The sequence below is a fragment of the Heterodontus francisci genome, chromosome 22 (assembly GCF_036365525.1).
Source record: "Heterodontus francisci isolate sHetFra1 chromosome 22, sHetFra1.hap1, whole genome shotgun sequence".
Lineage (NCBI taxonomy): Eukaryota > Metazoa > Chordata > Chondrichthyes > Heterodontiformes > Heterodontidae > Heterodontus > Heterodontus francisci.
This window is the reverse complement of record NC_090392.1, coordinates 77276246-77293389: the sequence shown is the minus strand read 5'-3', so window position 1 is coordinate 77293389 and position 17144 is coordinate 77276246. Positions and strand designations below refer to the sequence as shown.

The window sequence follows — 17144 nt, the reverse complement described above, 5'->3', positions numbered from 1 at the left end:
AGGGAGGGGTGAGGCCATGGGGGGATTTGAAAACGTGGATGAGAATTTTAAAATTGAGGGGTTGCTGGTCTGGGAGCCAGTGTAGATCAGCGAGCACAGGGGTGATGGATGAACAGGAGTTGGTGCGAGTTAAGAGCTTTGGATGAGCTCAAGTTTACAGAGGGTAGAATGTGGGAAGAAATGATAGAGAACAAGCCTAGAGTGGGAACTGATGTCCCAGAAGTTAGACCAGAATTATAAAAAGTACCGAGCACCTGTGGTCCAATGGCTGTGGGACTGGGATAAAGTTGAAGGGTGACCTAATTGGGTCAAACACTTGACCATTCATTTCTGAGACCAGTTCCAAATCCCTGCTGGACACGCTGACACACGAGTCTACACACTGCCCGATGTCTGTAAAAGCAAGTTAATTTGGAACTGGTCCTAGCAGAATTCCTGGTGAGCATAAGCTAATCCTGCAGAAATGCCTGGAATTTGGCAAAGTTGGTGCTGAAGTGGTGATGTGGTTACTAGGTTTGGTGCAGCTGGGGAGGTGGTGGTGTAGTGGTAATGTCACTAGACTAGTAATCCAGAGCCCAGGCTAATGCTCTGGGGACATGGGTTCGAATCCCACTACTGCAGATGGTGTAACTTAAATTCAATTAATAAGCCTGGAATTTAAAACCATTGTGAATTGTTGGTTCCATCTGGTTCACTAATGTCCTTTAGAGAAGGAAATCTGCTGTCCTTACCTGGTCTGGCCTACATGTGACTCCAGACCCCACAGCAATGTGGGTGACTCTTAAATAAAAAAAATGCCCTCTGAAATGGTCACTCTGATCAAGGGCGATTAGGGATGGGCAGTAAATGCTGGCCTAGCGCGTGATGCGCACAAAACGAATATTTTAAAAACTATCCGTTGTGGGCAGAAAGTTTCCCGCTTGAGAAAGAATAGTGAAGATGTTTCAAATGTTTTCATTTGGGGGGGTGGGGGGTAGGAGAATTGGGGTCCTCCAAATACTGATACATTTCTGACTATCCCTCCAACATAACTTCCAAAAGATGGAGCAGCCACCAAAGGTGGAGTAAGTCCGGTGTCTTCGAACTGTATTTATATAGCGCCTTTAATGTAGTAAAACGTCCCATGCACCTCCGCAGGAGATATCAAAATTTGATATCGAGCTGCATAAGGAGATATTAGAACAGGTGGCCTAAAGCTCAATCAAACAGGAAGGTTTTCAGGAGTGTCTTGAAGGATGAGAGAGAGAGGCGGAGAGGTTTAGGAAGAGCATCGCAGAGCTGAAGGCACGGCCACCAATGTGGGGGGCGAAGGAAATCGGGGATGAGCAGGAGGCCAGAATTGGAGGAGCGCAGAGGAATGTAGGGCTGGAGAAGGTTACAGAGAAGGGAGAACCGTGGAGGGATTAGAACACATGGATGAGAATCTTAAAATCGAGGCAGGTGCGCAAGAGAATTGGAGCATGAAGTATCTCCCACCCTTGGTGGTCAATAATCAGGTGACCCGGCAAACTTTGTGGGATGTCCTCATCGATCTCAGTTTGAGAAGCTATGATGTAGAGGAAGGTCTAAACTGTGTCACCTGTAATGTGTAATTCCTTGGGGCTGACCATTTCAAACAAAGCTGATTCCTATTCCCAGATTCAAAGTCCTCTGCCTTGAGGACTCACAGCAGAATATTTACTGTGTGTGTTCAGGGTGTTAAATCTTGTCAGTTGGACTGTAATGATTAGACTGGGATGGAATGGGACTGAATGATGTGCTTTCAGAGAACTGGCATAGGCACAAAAGGGCCAAATGGCCTGCTAGTGTGGTAAAATTCTATAATTCTGTGAACAAAACAATACCATTTGAGGTGGGGTTTTTTCCCACCCAGATTTTCTCCTTTATCTGCTTACTGTTCCTGGGACCCAGTTCCACAGGCACTGGAAGCTGTTCTGCACCTCACTCAAGTGGCCATTTTACATGAATCACCTGAAACAGCGAAAGTTTGACAAGCTATTTGACTATGGTGTGCAACCATATTCTGTGCCCCTCCCCGACTCCATCTGATGTCGACACGCCCGGGGCCACTGACTATTTATTGATCAGGAGTGACCAATTTTTTTCTGCAGCCTAACTTGGGAACTGAGGTGCACAGTCCCACCCTGCCCCCACTGAGAGCAACTAACTAAGCATAGACTGAAAGGCCAAAACAACAACTTACATTTATATAGCACCTTTAAAGTAGTAAAATATCCCAAGGCACTTCACAGGAGGGTTATCAAACAAAACATGGCACCGAGCCACATATTCAGACAGGTGGCCAAAAGCTTTGTCAAAGAGTTGAGTTTTAAGGAACGTCTTAAAGGAAGAGAGAGGGATAGAGAGGTGGAGAGGTTTAGGGAGGGAATTCCCAGGTAGCTGACGGGCATGGTTGCGAATGGTGGAGCGATGAAAATCAGGGATGCGCAGGAGGCCAGAATTGTGGGAGTGCAGAGATCTCGGTGGGTTGTGAGGCAGGAGGAGTTTCGAGAGATAGGGATCTTCTGGTCTGTATGGATTACCTTTACCCAATGTGCTGCATCTATTCTCTCAGTCATAGGGAGACAATCCAGGTGTCTGTTAGCGAAGTGTCACATACTTGGCGTCAGAGGCTAAGTGAGAAATAATTTAGCTGCCATCAGTATTATTTAAATAGTAACTCTTTTGAGTATAACAAACACACACACACTCACACACAAACACACACAAACACACACACACACACACACACCCTGACACACACCCTGACACACACACACACACCCTGACACACACACACACACCCTGACACACACCCTGACACACACACACACACACACACACACACACACACACACACACACACACACACACACACACACACACACACACACACACACACACACACCCTGCTTCCCCCAAGAAGTTGTCTGGGGAGAGGTGCGTATTATACACAAAGGGTGTATTGTATTTGAAAATTTATGGCATTTTTGCCATATCGTTGCTTTGCAAAGTTGGAAGATATCCAAGCAAGTGAAGGAGTATCGGCTAATGTTGGGATGGGTTGAGCTTGGATCACCTTTGAGACTCACAGCTATTGTGCACTCCATTTCACACAAAAAAAAATCCTGAGTTCCCATGTGCCCGGAGAGTGCGAGGGGAAGGGCTTACTTTAACTTGGAAGAAAAAGCGGTAGAATTCAACATCAGGCCTTTAAAGATTATGAAAGAGTTTGATAGAGTAAGCATAGAGGGGATGTTTACACTTGAGAGAGAGTCCATCACTATATTATAGTCACTTGTAAATTCCATAGGGAATTCAGGAGAAACTTCTTTACCCAGAGAGTGGTGAGAATGTGGAACTCGCTCCCACAGGAAGTAGTTGAGGTGAATATAAAGGGACTGGTGGTCTGAGGTGCATTTGTTTTAATGCAAGAAGTGTAGTAGGTAAGGCAGATGAACTTAGGGCTTGGATTAGTACCTGGGAGTATGATGTTATTGCTATTACTGAGACTTGGTTGAGGGAAGGGCATGATTGGCAACTAAATATCCCAGGATATCGATGCTTCAGGCGGGATAGAGAGGGAGGTAAAAGGGGTGGAGGAGTTGCATTACTGGTCAAAGAGGATATCACAGCTGTGCTGAAGGAGGGCACTATGGAGGACTCGAGCAGTGAGGCAATATGGACAGAACTCAGAAATAGGAAGGGTGCGGTAACAATGTTGGGGCTGTACTACAGACCTCCCAACAGCGAGCGTGAGATAGAGGTACAAATATGTAAACAGATTATGGAAAGATGTAGGAGCAACAGGGTGGTGGTGATAGGAGATTTTAATTTTCCCAACATTGACTGGGATTCGCTTAGTGTTAGAGGTCCAGATGGAGCAGAATTTGTAAGGAGCATCCAGGAGGGTTTTCTAGAGCAGTATGTAAATAGTCCAACTCGGGAAGGGGCCATACTGGACCTGGTGTTGGGGAATGAGCCCGGCCAGGTGGTTGAAGTTTCAGTAGGGGACTACTTTGGGAATAGTGATCACAATTCCGTAAGCTTTAAAATACTCATGGACAAAGACGAGAGTGGTCCTAAAGGAAGAGTGCTAAATTGGGGGAAGGCCAACTATACCAAAATTCAGCAGGAGCTGGGAAATGTAGATTGGGAGCAGCTGTTTGAAGGTAAATCCACATGTGATATGTGGGAGGCTTTTAAAGAGAGGTTGATTAGCGTGCAGGAGAGACATGTTCCTGTGAAAATGAGGGATAGAAATGGCAAGATTAGGGAACCATGGATGACAGGTGAAATTGTGAGACTAGCTAAGAGGAAAAAGGAAGCATACATAAGGTCTAGGCGGCTGATGAAAGACGAAGCTTTGAAAGAATATCGGGAATGTAGGACCAATCTGAAACGAGGAATTAAGAGGGCTAAAAGGGGTCATGAAATATCTTTAGCAAACAGGGTTAAGGAAAATCCCAAAGCCTTTTATTCATATATAAGGAGAAAGAGGGTAACTAGAGAAAGGATTGACCCACTAAAGGACAAAGGAGGAATGTTATGCTTGGACTCAGAGAAAATGGGTGAGATTCTAAACGAGTACTTTGCATCGGTATTCACCGAGGAGAGGGACATGACGGATGTTGAGGTTAGGAACAGATGTTTGATTACTCTAGGTCAAGTCGGCATAAGGAGGGAGGAAGTGTTGGGTATTCTAAAGGGCATTAAGGTGGACAAGTCCCCAGGTCCGGATGGGATCTATCCCAGGTTACTGAGGGAAGCGAGAGAGGAAATAGCTGGGGCCTTAACAGATATCTTTGCAGCATCCTTAAACACGGGTGAGGTCCCGGAGGACTGGAGAATTGCTAATGTTGTCCCCTTGTTTAAGAAGGGTAGCAGGGATAATCCAGGTAATTATAGACCGGTGAGCCTGACGTCAGTGGTAGGGAAGCTGCTGGAGAAGATACTGAGGGATAGGATCTATTCCCATTTGGAAGAAAATGGGCTCATCAGTGATAGGCAACATGGTTTTGTGCAGGGAAGGTCATGTCTTACCAACTTAATAGAATTCTTTGAGGAAGTGACAAAGTTGATTGATGAGGGAAGGGCTATCGATGTCATATACATGGACTTCAGTAAGGCGTTTGATAAGGTTCCCCATGGCAGGCTGATGGAGAAAGTGAAGGCGCTTGGGGTCCAAGGTGTACTAGCTAGATGGATAAAGAACTGGCTGGGCAACAGGAGATAGAGAGTAGCAGTAGAAGGGAGTTTCTCAAAATGGAGACGTGTGACCAGTGGTGTTCCACAGGGATCCGTGCTGGGACCACTGTCGTTTGTGATATACATTAATGATTTGGAGGAAAGTATAGGTGGACTGATTAGCAAGTTTGCAGACGACACTAAGATTGGTGGAGTAGCAGATAGTGAAGGGGACTGTCAGAGAATACAGCAGAATATAGATAGATTGGAGAGTTGGGCAGAGAAATGGCAGATGGAGTTCAATCAGGGCAAATGCGAGGTGATGCATTTTGGAAGATCCAATTCAAGAGTGAACTATACAGTAAATGGAAAAGTCCTGGGGAAAATTGATGTCCAGAGAGATTTGGGTGTTCAGGTCCACTGTTCCCTGAAGGTGGCAACGCAGGTAAATAGAGTGGTCAAGAAGGCATACGGCATGCTTTCCTTCATCGGACGGGGCATTGAGTACAAGAGTTGGCAGGTCATGTTACAGTTGTATAGGACTTTGGTTCGGCCACATTTGGAATACTGCGTACAGTTCTGGTCGCCACATTATCAAAAGGATGTGGATGCTTTGGAGAGGGTGCAGAGGAGGTTCACCAGGATGTTGCCTGGTATGGAGGGCGCTAGCTATGAAGAGAGGTTGAGTAGATTAGGATTATTTTCATTAGAAAGACGGAGGTTGAGGGGGGACCTGATTGAGGTGTACAAAATCATGAGAGGTATAGACAGGGTGGATAGCAAGAGGCTTTTTCCCAGAGTGGGGGTTTCAATTACTAGAGGACACGAGTTCAAAGTGAAAGGGGAAAAGTTTAGGGGGGATATGCGTGGAAAGTTCTTCACGCAGAGGGTAGTGGGTGCCTGGAACGCATTGCCAGCGGAGGTGGTAGATGCGGGCACGATGGAGTCTTTTAAGATGTATCTAGACAGATACATGAATGGGCAGGAAGAAAAGAGATACAGAACCTTAGAAAATAGGCGACATGTTTAGAGAGAGGATCTGGATCGGCGCAGGCTTGGAGGGCCGAAGGGCCTGTTCCTGTGCTGTAATTATCTTTGTTCTTTGTTCTTTGAATAATATCGATACATTTGAGGGGAAGCTGGATAAACACGTGAGGGAGAGAGGAATAGAAGGATATGCTGATAATGTGAGATGAGGAGGGGTAGGAGGAGGCTTGTGTGCAGCAGAAAACCCAGTACAGCTGTACTGTAAATTCTGTACAGTAAAATCCAGCTCCTGTTCATTATTCAGTCATCTTGCTTCCCGTTACCTCTCAGAGGGTACGAGGGGAGTGTCCGTGTCCATGGAACTGCATGTTAGCATCTTCAGGAGAGCAGAAAATCACAGGGAGTGGGGAGGGAATTGTAAGGATGGCCATGTCCCATCCTGTGATACAAAAGGCTTATACTGCGTGGAGTTCCGACATGTGAACATTGCAGGCAGAAAAAAAATAGCTGTGTCTATCAAACCTGCCCTGCCCTCTCAATGTCGGAAGCATTGTGACTTGACACTTCCTACCCCCCTTCGCAGTCATGTGATCTCCTGGGAGAGGCAAGAAAAGGGGGAGAAAAAACAAGACCAAAAAAGGGGGAAACCTGGAAAATTGCTCTCCACCCTCCTCAGGTCTTGTGACTCAGTGAGGTTTGGGAAAGGGGAATTAATCTTTGACCAGTGCAGTGGCTGGACCCTGGGTTAGTGGCAGCCTTTATCAATGGAATGGATCAATTGGGGAATGGCAAATTCTAGAATATTCCCACCAGCGATTATTGAATAAGGCAAACCAAACCTTCCCTCTCAACTCCCCGAATGAAAGATGTCCATATGGAGGTGAAATCTCGATCAAGGTCCTTCATTTGAAACACTTGTCGTTAATGTTGCATCTTTCAATTATTGGCATGTGTTTGAATGAAATCCCATGTGTCCATCAGTCAAACATATTGAATGAGGAAGCACTTGAGTTGATAATGCCTCATGAGATATCTCCAAAACACTTCACACAATGATTAGTTTGAAGAACAATGACTGGTAATGTTGGCAAACCTTTATTACTAATAGCACACAGCAGAAAAACATCCAACCACACAACGATAGATAACTTACAAAAAAAGAGAGGTCGGGAAAATTTTAGAAAAATACTTGAACAAGAAAAATGAGCAAGGCTATGGGAAAAGAACAGGGTGAGTGGGACTAATTGGATAACTCTTTAAAAAGAGCTAGCACAGATACGATGGACTGAATGGCCTCCTGTCGCCCAGTAAGATTCCAGACTTTCTTTATATGAATCGTTCAAGAGCTGAAACAAAATCTTTCTAACAACAATAAGCTCAAAATGGCATCTAGTCTCAGGCCTCTTCATGAAGCTCGCTCCCCACCCCCAAAACCCAACTCTAGTTCTCCATTCCAACCTTCTTTGGCAATACCACTGTTCTAATCTTTAGGCTTCTGCATGGCGTGGATTTGAGAAGTGTGTTTTTTTTTCTCTTTTTTTTGTTTTTGTTTTCAAATTCAGGAAAGGGTAAAGCTTGATGCTGAGAAAAGAGAAGTACAGAGACTACAATCACATTGCCATGAATTGAAGAGCCAGCTTGATAACTGCCCCGAATCAATGAGGGAGCAGTTACAGGAACACCTCAAAAGGGTCAGTTTTTCCTATCACATTGGCTTTCCGTCCCTGTGGATCGTGTGACCTCTCTGTCCCTGCACAGTGGCTGATTCCAGGTACTTAATGTCCCTGTAAAAAGGCGATTAGGAATCCTGGAATCAGAACCGTTTAAATAAGGTATTTGCGGACGTCTGTACAAAATATAAAACCCAGGAGGTTTTGGGGTAGCTAGCAATGAATCTTGCATGATTGGATAAGTGTGGCATTTTGGTGTTTTTTGGTCGATTTAAGGTTCATTTAAATGGAATCCAATTTAACGGAATGCTTTAAAAACCTGCTTTTAAAAGCACTATTAACTTTGCTTTAACATGACAATAACATACTACAACGATTTACACTCTGCATCTTTTGAAAGTTTATGTTGAAGCCTTGAACTAAATACTTTGATGGTTTATGAGGGTTCGAGACTGCAGGAGAGATTGAGTAGTTGAGCTCTTTACATCGTAGGTCAGTTGTAAACAAATTGCATCCAGATCTGCTGGGAGGGTTTTCTGCCAAGCTGGAGGATAGGAAGCAAGCTTATTTTTCCTTCTCCCTGCCGTTAAGTTATGGAATCTCTCATGACTTGTCCTAGGAAGCGGAAACTCTCGAATCTGAAGCCAAACTGTTTGAGGACCTGGAGTTTCAGCAGTTGGAGAAGGAGAGTCGGCTGGAGGAGGAGCGGGAGACAGTCAGTCAACAGCTTCAGCAGGACAAAGCTGAATACCAGCGCAGCGCCATGCGGAGAAAGGTACAGCCCCTGGCAACACTCCAACTCCCCCCTTCTTCACCCCTCCAAATTCAATAGCACTTCCTCGGCAGTAGTATTGGGCGGTGAGACCTGGGTTTGAATCCAACCCAGGCAGTGCCTTTCACAACCTCGGGATGTCTCAAAGCACTTCCTGTACTTTTTGAAATGTAGTCTGTGTTGTAATGGAGGGAAACCTGGTGGCCAGTTGGTACACAGGAAGAACCCACAAGCAGCAATGTGATAATGACCATCCTTGGAACTCTCTACCCCAGGGAGCAGTGGATGCTCAGTTGTTGAGTACATTCAAGACTGAGATCGTTAGATTTTTGATCACTAAGGGAATCGAGGGATATAGGGATCGGGCGGGAAAGTGGAGTTGAGGCTGAAGATCAGCCATGATCATATTGAAAGGCAGAGTAGGCTCGATGGGCCGAATTATGTTCTTATACCTGATCATCTGTTTCAATGATGTTGGTTAAGGGATATATCTTGTCCAGAACACTGGGGATAACTCCCCTACTCGTCTTTGAAGTTATAGCTGTTTGGCTGTGGAATCTTTTACATCCACCCGAGAGAGCTCACGGGACCTCAGTTTAATGTCTCATTTGAAAGACGGCACCTCCGACAGTGCAGCACTCAGTCAGTCCTGCACTGGATTACGGGCTCAAACATGTCTGTCTTTATTCCACAGGACAAGGTTTCTGCTTTGGAGAATCAAGCCAATCAGATCCGTTTTCAGGCTCTTCAAGAGTGCGAGAGATTGAACAGGGAGAAAAGTGCAATGATGCAGATGCTTCAGGAGGTAATGACATCTAGAATGATGCAAACGTCAGATCAGAAGGAGGACTTTTGGCCCCATTGTCCTTGTGCTGATATTGACTCCCTGTGCTACTCCTTCCAGAATGATACTGGGGCTGAAAAGGTGAAATTATGAGGCCAGATTACATAGACTAGGCTTGTAATTCCCTTGAGTATAGAAAATTAAGGAGTGATCTCATCGAGTTGTTTAAGATGATTAAAGAAATTGAGAGGGTAGATAGACAGGAACTGGTGGACGAGTTCAGAACAAGGAGGCATTAACCTTAAACCTGGAGCCAGGCTGTTCAGGGTTGATGTGAGGAAGCACTTCTTCACACAAAGGGTAGTGGAAATCTGGAACTCTCTCCCCCAAAAAGCTATTGGGGGTCAACTGAAAATTTCAAAACTTACTGATAGATTTTTGTTGGGGAAGGATATTAAAGGATATGGAACCAAGGCAAGTGGATGGAGTTAAGATACAGATCAGCCATGACCTGATTGAATGGCAGAACAGGTTGAATGGCCTCCTGTTCCGATGTTCCTTTCTAGGTGCTCTTGACCTTCACACTTGAACATTCTTTTTAATTGAATCTTTGTCTAAGCTCTTCTTAATTGGCATGTCTCTATTGCAATAGGGATTTGCAACTGAAGAGTAATATAAACTTGTGTACAAAGCAGGGGTTAAGTACCAGCTGACCAGGTGTTAGCACTTGCAGTGATCCCTCACTGCACACCCCACCAAAATATTAAATTCTTATTTCATGAGCACCTTGGTAATAAGTAAAAAATTAACAAAATGATGGGGAAAGAGCAGAGGCTTGGGCTAATGGGATAGCTCGTTCAAAAGAGCTGGCACAGGCACGATGAACCTAATGGCCTCCTTCTGTGCCATTGCATGATGGTACTGTAATGATACCTGTCTCACAGTGGGTGGTGGGAGGTTCAAGGGCAGCTGCAAGGAGAGGTGAGGTGCTGAGCAGGACTGGCTGGATGGACCAGACAGTCCTTTGCTGACTGCTGTTAATGTAACTTCCAGCAGGACGGTGGTCAGTCTGAGGGGAGAGGCCTGCCCTGGACAGTGTGCAGCATATCCCTCCAGCCTGCTGCAACGGCCTATGTGCAGGTCATGTGGTTAGTCTCTGCCTTACTGTAGTGATAATTGCGGTGGTTCACAATGTACACTTCGAAGCTTAAACCACCGTCCAATTCCATCTTGAATCTCAACCTCATGTGGCAGAATTTTCGCCACCCCTCCCCCTCCCCCACTCCCCCTCCCCCCCACTCCCACTCCCCCTCCCCCACTCCCCCTCCCCCCACTCCCACTCCCCCTCCCCCACTCCCCCACTCCCCCTCCCCCACCCACTCTCCCTCCCCCCCTCCCCCCCCCACTCCCACTCCCACGCCCCCTCCCCACTCCCACTCCCCCTCCCCCTCCCCCACCCCTCTCCCCCTCCCCAACCCCCTCCCACTCCCCCACTCCCCTCACCCACCCCCACCCCTTCCCCCACTCCCCCTACCCCCCACTCCCCACTCTCCCCCCCCCCCACTCCCCCTCCCCCACTCCCCCTCCCCCACCCCCACTCCCCCTCCCCCTCTCCCCCCACCCCCACCTGTCCCCGATGGGGGCAAGCACGGAGGTAGGCGAGCGTGAAAATTTGCCACCCCCATGCCATTTTCCCAGATGTGGGATGGGGGTCGGCAGGGGTGGCCAATTAAGAGGAATTAAAGCCTATTGTCTGGGACCCAAAGAGGCATCAGGGACGAGGCCATCTGCCTGAAGATGGCCTCTCAGTGGCAAGTCATGGGGCCAGCACTCTAGGCAATCTTTGAGGCCCAATCCCCCCCTCCCCCCCCAACAGTCACCTGCCTGGTTACAGCTCTGGCTGCAGACCACCCTGTGGAGGGATTTCCCCTCCAAGTTGATGGCCCAGCTGCTGATGGCATTTTTTAATTTGAAAGTTTAAAAAGTTGGATAGAGGGTGCCTCAAGACAAACACCCACTTTCCCTTTCTTACCTGAAAAGGGGCTCTGCTGCCCTTTCCAAGCTGGAGGGCCTCCTATTGGCTTTCCAAAGCCTGACCATTGTCCTTAATTGGATGGCGAGCCTTTGGCCTCTAATTGGCCAATTCGGGGAAAATCACTGCCGGGTGACTGTATCTCCACTCACTGTGGGGTTTTGACCCCCATTTGACCCCAACGTCAGGGTCCCGATCCAAAACCCAAAATCCTGCCTAAGGTGTTTAATGACACCTTTCTTCTAATTTTCAAAATGTGTTCCTTCCTAGGAAAAAGACAAACTCACCAATCTGGAAAAGCAATACTTCTTGGTGACTGGAGGCAAGACCTTTTCCAAAGGCTCAACAGCATTAAAAGAGGTGAAACAGTCTATGTTATTACAGTTTCTATTTGTTGGGCCCTGGATATTGGATAATGATGGCACAAAAGTGCATTTACAGAGTGCTTTTTTCAGTCAAAACAGCTCATAGTGCTTTCCCACATGCTGTGAATTACTTGTGAGGTGCACTGACCTGTTATACAACAACGTATAATTATACAGTGCCTTTAACACAATACAATGTTCCAAGGCACTTCACAGGAGTGTTGTATAAACAAAGTATGACACCGAGACACAAAAGGAGATATTAGGTTAGATGATCAAATGCTTAGTTAGAGAGGTAGGTCTTAAGGAGTAAAAACAGAAAGTGCCGGAAATACTCAGCAGGTCAGGCAGCATCTGTGGAGAGAGAAGCAAAGTTAACGTTTCAGGTCGAGGGATGATAGGTGAATGTGACATGGTGCAAGTTAAGACACGGGCAGAGGTTTAGATGACCTCAAGTTTACGGAGAGTACAATGTGGGAGACCAGCCAGGAGAGTGTTACATAAGGAAACAGCCAGTATGGTTGCTGCAATGCTGTAAAGGCCCTGTTTAAAGAGCTAAACAGTGGCCCTGTTTGGACCGCTATCAAAATTTTTCCTGCTCACTCCACTTTATTAATTTCAACTGAAATCTCTTGTGAGCTATTTTTCTGCCCCCCCCCCCCCCCCCACCTCTCCCTCACCTTTCCCATCTCCTATGGCTTTCCATCAGTTTCTCTGAGGGTTTGGAGACTTTCCCAAAGAGTTTTGACACTATCTTTGACACATCACCTTGTGCATTCAAGAAATTCTAGCTTGCAAGCCCCAAATTCCTGACAGCTTTCAGTCTAATATAGCATTGGAGCCACATGCTGTATTTAACCTTTTGATCCTCAGTATTCAGATCTACACCTTCACAAGATACAGTCTGCTTCCGACAATAAGCTGTGCCTTTTTAAACGCTGAATCTCTGTTTCAGTCCCTCTCCAGGATTGCCGATAAACACCAGTAAATACTTGAGGTGTTTCAGGAGAAACGTACAGTTCTTTAAGAACACAACAAAGTGGGAATACGACATGCCATTGGGACTCAATAGCAAACAGTAACAGAGTAAAGGGAGTTAGTCTGTTGGAATGGCATTTAATGGGGATTCTGTACAACGATGGAATGGGGTGGGATTTATCCCATTGGAATTAATTTCAACAGGAGCAAAAGGGAAATCTGGAGCAGTTCATGTAATACTTTAATGCCTCACAGCTGATGACAACTCCAGAGTAAATGTGCCAGATTTGTTAATATTGGGGTCAGGAAGATATGAGGGTGGGGACGGGGGTGGGGGAAGGGCAGTGGGGTAGAAGCGGAGGGGTGAACTGGTCCTTGCTGGTAGCGCAGAAATGCTCAACAGCGAATCAGACGCTCGTTTTAGACCCTGTCCGGAGTCAGAAAGTAAATTGGCTCAGTGTAAAACGGGCCTCCGATTGGCTATCGCCCTTTGTCGTGCTACTGGAGCAAATTTTGCCTCCAGGGTTTTTTGAGACTAGGTTTCCCGAGATTAGCCATTCCAAGTGTAGCAAGTGTAGTTTGTTGCCAATACGTTTTGTATGTCCAGAGCTGATGGCACCAAGTGCAACAGCTTCTGCAGTGTAGCTGTTTTTGTAATTAAAGTGATCCTTGTCTTCAATTAAGAAAGGTCTTTTGAATTATTTCTTGACTTTTCTCTGTGCTGATAAATATTACATTTTGCCGGAACACGAATCACTAAGACTTAATGCAGAATAAATATCATTGATGAAATCCTAAAGATGCTTAATTTCCTCCTGTAGACAGAACTTAATGTGTTTATGTAAAGTTCTGTTTAAAATGAATGGGATTAGTGACCTCCATACAATGGATGCAGGGAGTTTAATACTTCATCCGGTCCTTCAGAGAGAAAATTAAACTGCAACATGTTGAAAAACAAATCTTTATGAACTTCAAACAGAATAATTAAAAGAGAATTATAGAATATTCCATAATTTGAATTATTTCTTCAGGGAAGTTAATGGCTAGCTCTTTCAAAGAGCTAGCACAGGCACAATGGGCTGAATGGCCTCCTGTAAGATTATAAATCCTCATCATGGAGATGGCAGAATAGAATCACATTGTATGTACAGCACAGATACAGGCCATTCGGCCCAACAGGTCCATGCTGGTGTTTATGCTCCACATGAGCCTCCTCCTAATCTCCGTCATCTCACTTTACCAGCATATCCTTCGGTTCCTTTCTCCCTTGTGTTTATCCATTATCCCCTTAAATGTATCTCTGCTATTCACCTCAACTACTCCCTGTAGTAGCAAGTTCCACTTTCTCATCACTCCCTGGGTAAAGAGTAAAACATTTCAGGTTATTGTGAAGTTATCTGTGAACTTCTGTTGATTACTTCTTTAATAATGGTTTCATACACAAGATGCTGCCTAGTGTGACTGAAAACATGCAAACACAAAGTTAAATCCCTGATGCTTGCTGTATAGTCTGGAATACTAGTTAGTACAGAATCACCCCCAGTTGCTCAGAGGGTATGTGCCCCCCCCCCCCCTTGCTGTGGTACTGAGTCAGATAGGTCCCAGGTTCAATCTCTGGTTGGTCCTGAGTAAACTGCAGTTGGCTTATACATTGGAAGGGAAAAATTCCCTCCATTCCCTTTGCTCCATCTCTTCCCACCCTCCTTCCATGTCCCACCCTCCTTCCATCCCCCTCCATCCATCTTTCTTCCTCTCCCTCTGTCCCTCCCTCTCCCTCCATCCCCCTTCCTCTGTCTATCTTTCCCCCTCCCTCTCCCTGCATTCACCTTCCCCCATCTTTCTATATCCCTCCCTCTATCCGCTACATCCTTCTCCCTCCATTCCTCTTCCCTTCCATCTCCCTCTCCTCCATCCCCCCCCCTTCCCCACTTCTCCTCCAACCTCCTCCCTCCTCTCTACCCCAGTTGACTGTCTGTGTGCAGAATGTGAGGCCTTTTGTGGTTGAGAAGCCCACTAACGTTCACAAATGAAGAATTGATGTGGTACCCAAGGGCAGCCAGTGCTTGTAGAAACATATCCAGTATGAGAGATCACCAGCAGAGAGGAGGGAAGGAGAGAAATTAACAGTGGGGGTTTGTGGAAGTGGAAGAGTTAATAGTGTGGTGTTCAATAAGTGAACCAACTCTGGAGCTAATGAAACATTAGTCCTTTACAAAAATATTCTGAATTAATTTGGTACACGCATTTCATTTTCATTCATTGCTATGCTACTTCAACCTTTGCCCTTTGAACAGGAAATGCTTCACATCACAGAGCCTAGCGACATGTTAGAGGAGACTAAACCCCAGCATTGCTTACCAGGAAAAGCAGCTTCTCTATCCCCCTCTCCTTCCACCCCAACGTGCCCCAAGATACAGGAGGTAACCACACTAACACTTACTGCATGTTTCGTGTTTGTTTTAAAAAGAAAACCGCTTGTGTTCACTCCGACGCTGACACTGATAATCAATGGAAGACTCACTGCGTAAAGGACTGAATAGTGCAATGTGTTTGAACATTATCCTCTTATTTCAAGGGCCTGGAATCTCAATCACAGAAGATTAGTGTTGCCAACTCTGGTTGGATATATTCCTGGAGGATTCATCACGAGACCTCTTGCCTTCAACTGCCTCACACAGCCAAATAGCCTTTTTTCCCTCTATTGAATATTTTTATAACTAACAAAACAAAATGTTCAAACAAACATTTAAAAAAAAGGATGCTTTTGTTTTCATCACCCAATGGTCTTGTGCTTGCAGCAGTGCCTGGGAGATTATCTTTAATCCTTGAAGACTCCAGGACAATCCTGGAGGGTTGGCAAGCCTATTGAAGTCTCTTTGCTGATCTGGTTTTTCTTTCACAGTAGATCAAGAATTGAGTTTAGGGCGACTACTCTTGATTGAGTTCATCTACTTTCGTACTCTTCCCAACATTGGTGATGGTTGTCAGTTTGGGTTTTAAAGTACATTTCTCATGTTGCCCGGATACCAAATCCTGTTCCCCTATCACCCCTGTGCTCACTGATCTGTATCGGCTGCTGGCCTGGCAACGTCTTGATTTAAAAATTCTCATCCTTGTTTTCAAATCCCTCCATGGCCTCGCCCCTCCCTATCTCTGCAATCTCCTCCAGCTCTACAGCCCCCCAAGATCTCTCACTCCTCCAATTCTGGCCTCTTGAGCATCCCCGATTTTAATCGCTCTCTGCCTTCAGCTTCCTGGGCCCCAAGGGGGAGACGGTGGTGTAGTGGTAATGTCACTGACACTTGTAATCCAGAGGTCCAGGCCAATGCCTACCACAGCAGCTGGTGGAATTTAATTTCAATTCATTAATAAGTTCAATTAATTAATTAAAAAATCTGGAATTGAAAGTTAGTCTCAGTAATGGTGCCATGAAACTATCATCAATTGATGTAAAAACCCATCTGGTTCACTAATGTCCTTTAGGGAAGGAAATCTGCTGTCCTTACCTGGTCTGGCCGACATGTGAGTCCAGACCCACAGAAATGTGGTTGACAATGTGGCTCTGAATCAAGGGCGATTAGGGATGGGAAACAAATGCTGGCCTTGCCAGCGACGCCCACAGCCCATGAAAGAATATTTTTTTAAAAGCTCTGGAATTCTCTCCTTAAACCGCTCCACCTCTCTTTCCTCCTTTTAAGACGATCCTTAAAACTGGCCTCTTTGACCAAGCTTTTGAATGCCTGTCCTAATATCTCCTCATGTGGCTCGGTGTCAAATTTTGTTTTGAGAACACTTCTGCGAAGTGCTTTTGGGCATTTTACTACGGTAAAGGCACCACGTGAATGCAAGTTGTTGTTGTTGTTGTTGTTGTTGTTGCACAGAGGTTGTTTTGAACTTCACCTGGCCTGAGTTCCATATTGCAGAGTCGTAGAGCAGAACAACAGTAGCACACTTGAGCCAATCCCCACAATATAAAGGATTTCACTGATTTGCATGTGAACAGTCATAACTCCATTGAGGGTTGGTCTTATTGCTATCAACGGATGGACAATGGTGGAGTGATCGTAAAAGGTTTCATTACATTTAGGGCGGCACAGTGGCGCAGTGGTTAGCACCGCAGCCTCACAGCTTCAGGGACCTGGGTTCAGTTCTGGGTACTGCCTGTGCGGAGTTTGCAAGTTCTCCCTGCGACCGCGTGAGTTTTCGCTGGTTGCTCCGGTTTCCTCCCACATGCCAAAGACTTGCAGGTTGATAGGTGAATTGGCCATTATAAATTGCCCCTAATGTAGGTAGGTGGTAGGGAATATGGGATTACTGTAGGGTTAGTATAAATGGGTGGTTGTTGGTCGGCACAGACCCAGTGGGCCGA

General features: G+C 45.9%; 1 protein-coding gene across 16 annotated transcripts in view; it reads left to right on the top strand.

Moving 5' to 3' along the window:
* Positions 1-17144, top strand: part of phldb1b (pleckstrin homology-like domain, family B, member 1b) — a 355881-nt gene that overhangs the window by 275818 nt on the left and 62919 nt on the right. For 10 of the 16 annotated variants that reach the window (XM_068054111.1, XM_068054109.1, XM_068054110.1 and 7 more), the window contains 5 exons: positions 7737-7865; positions 8464-8619; positions 9311-9421; positions 11703-11792; positions 15070-15195. In XM_068054111.1, the coding sequence (XP_067910212.1) occupies positions 7737-7865; positions 8464-8619; positions 9311-9421; positions 11703-11792; positions 15070-15195 (612 nt within the window). The remainder of the gene's footprint in view (positions 1-7736; positions 7866-8463; positions 8620-9310; positions 9422-11702; positions 11793-15069; positions 15196-17144) is intronic. The other 6 variants (XM_068054114.1, XM_068054121.1, XM_068054120.1 and 3 more) reach the window with 3 other exon arrangements.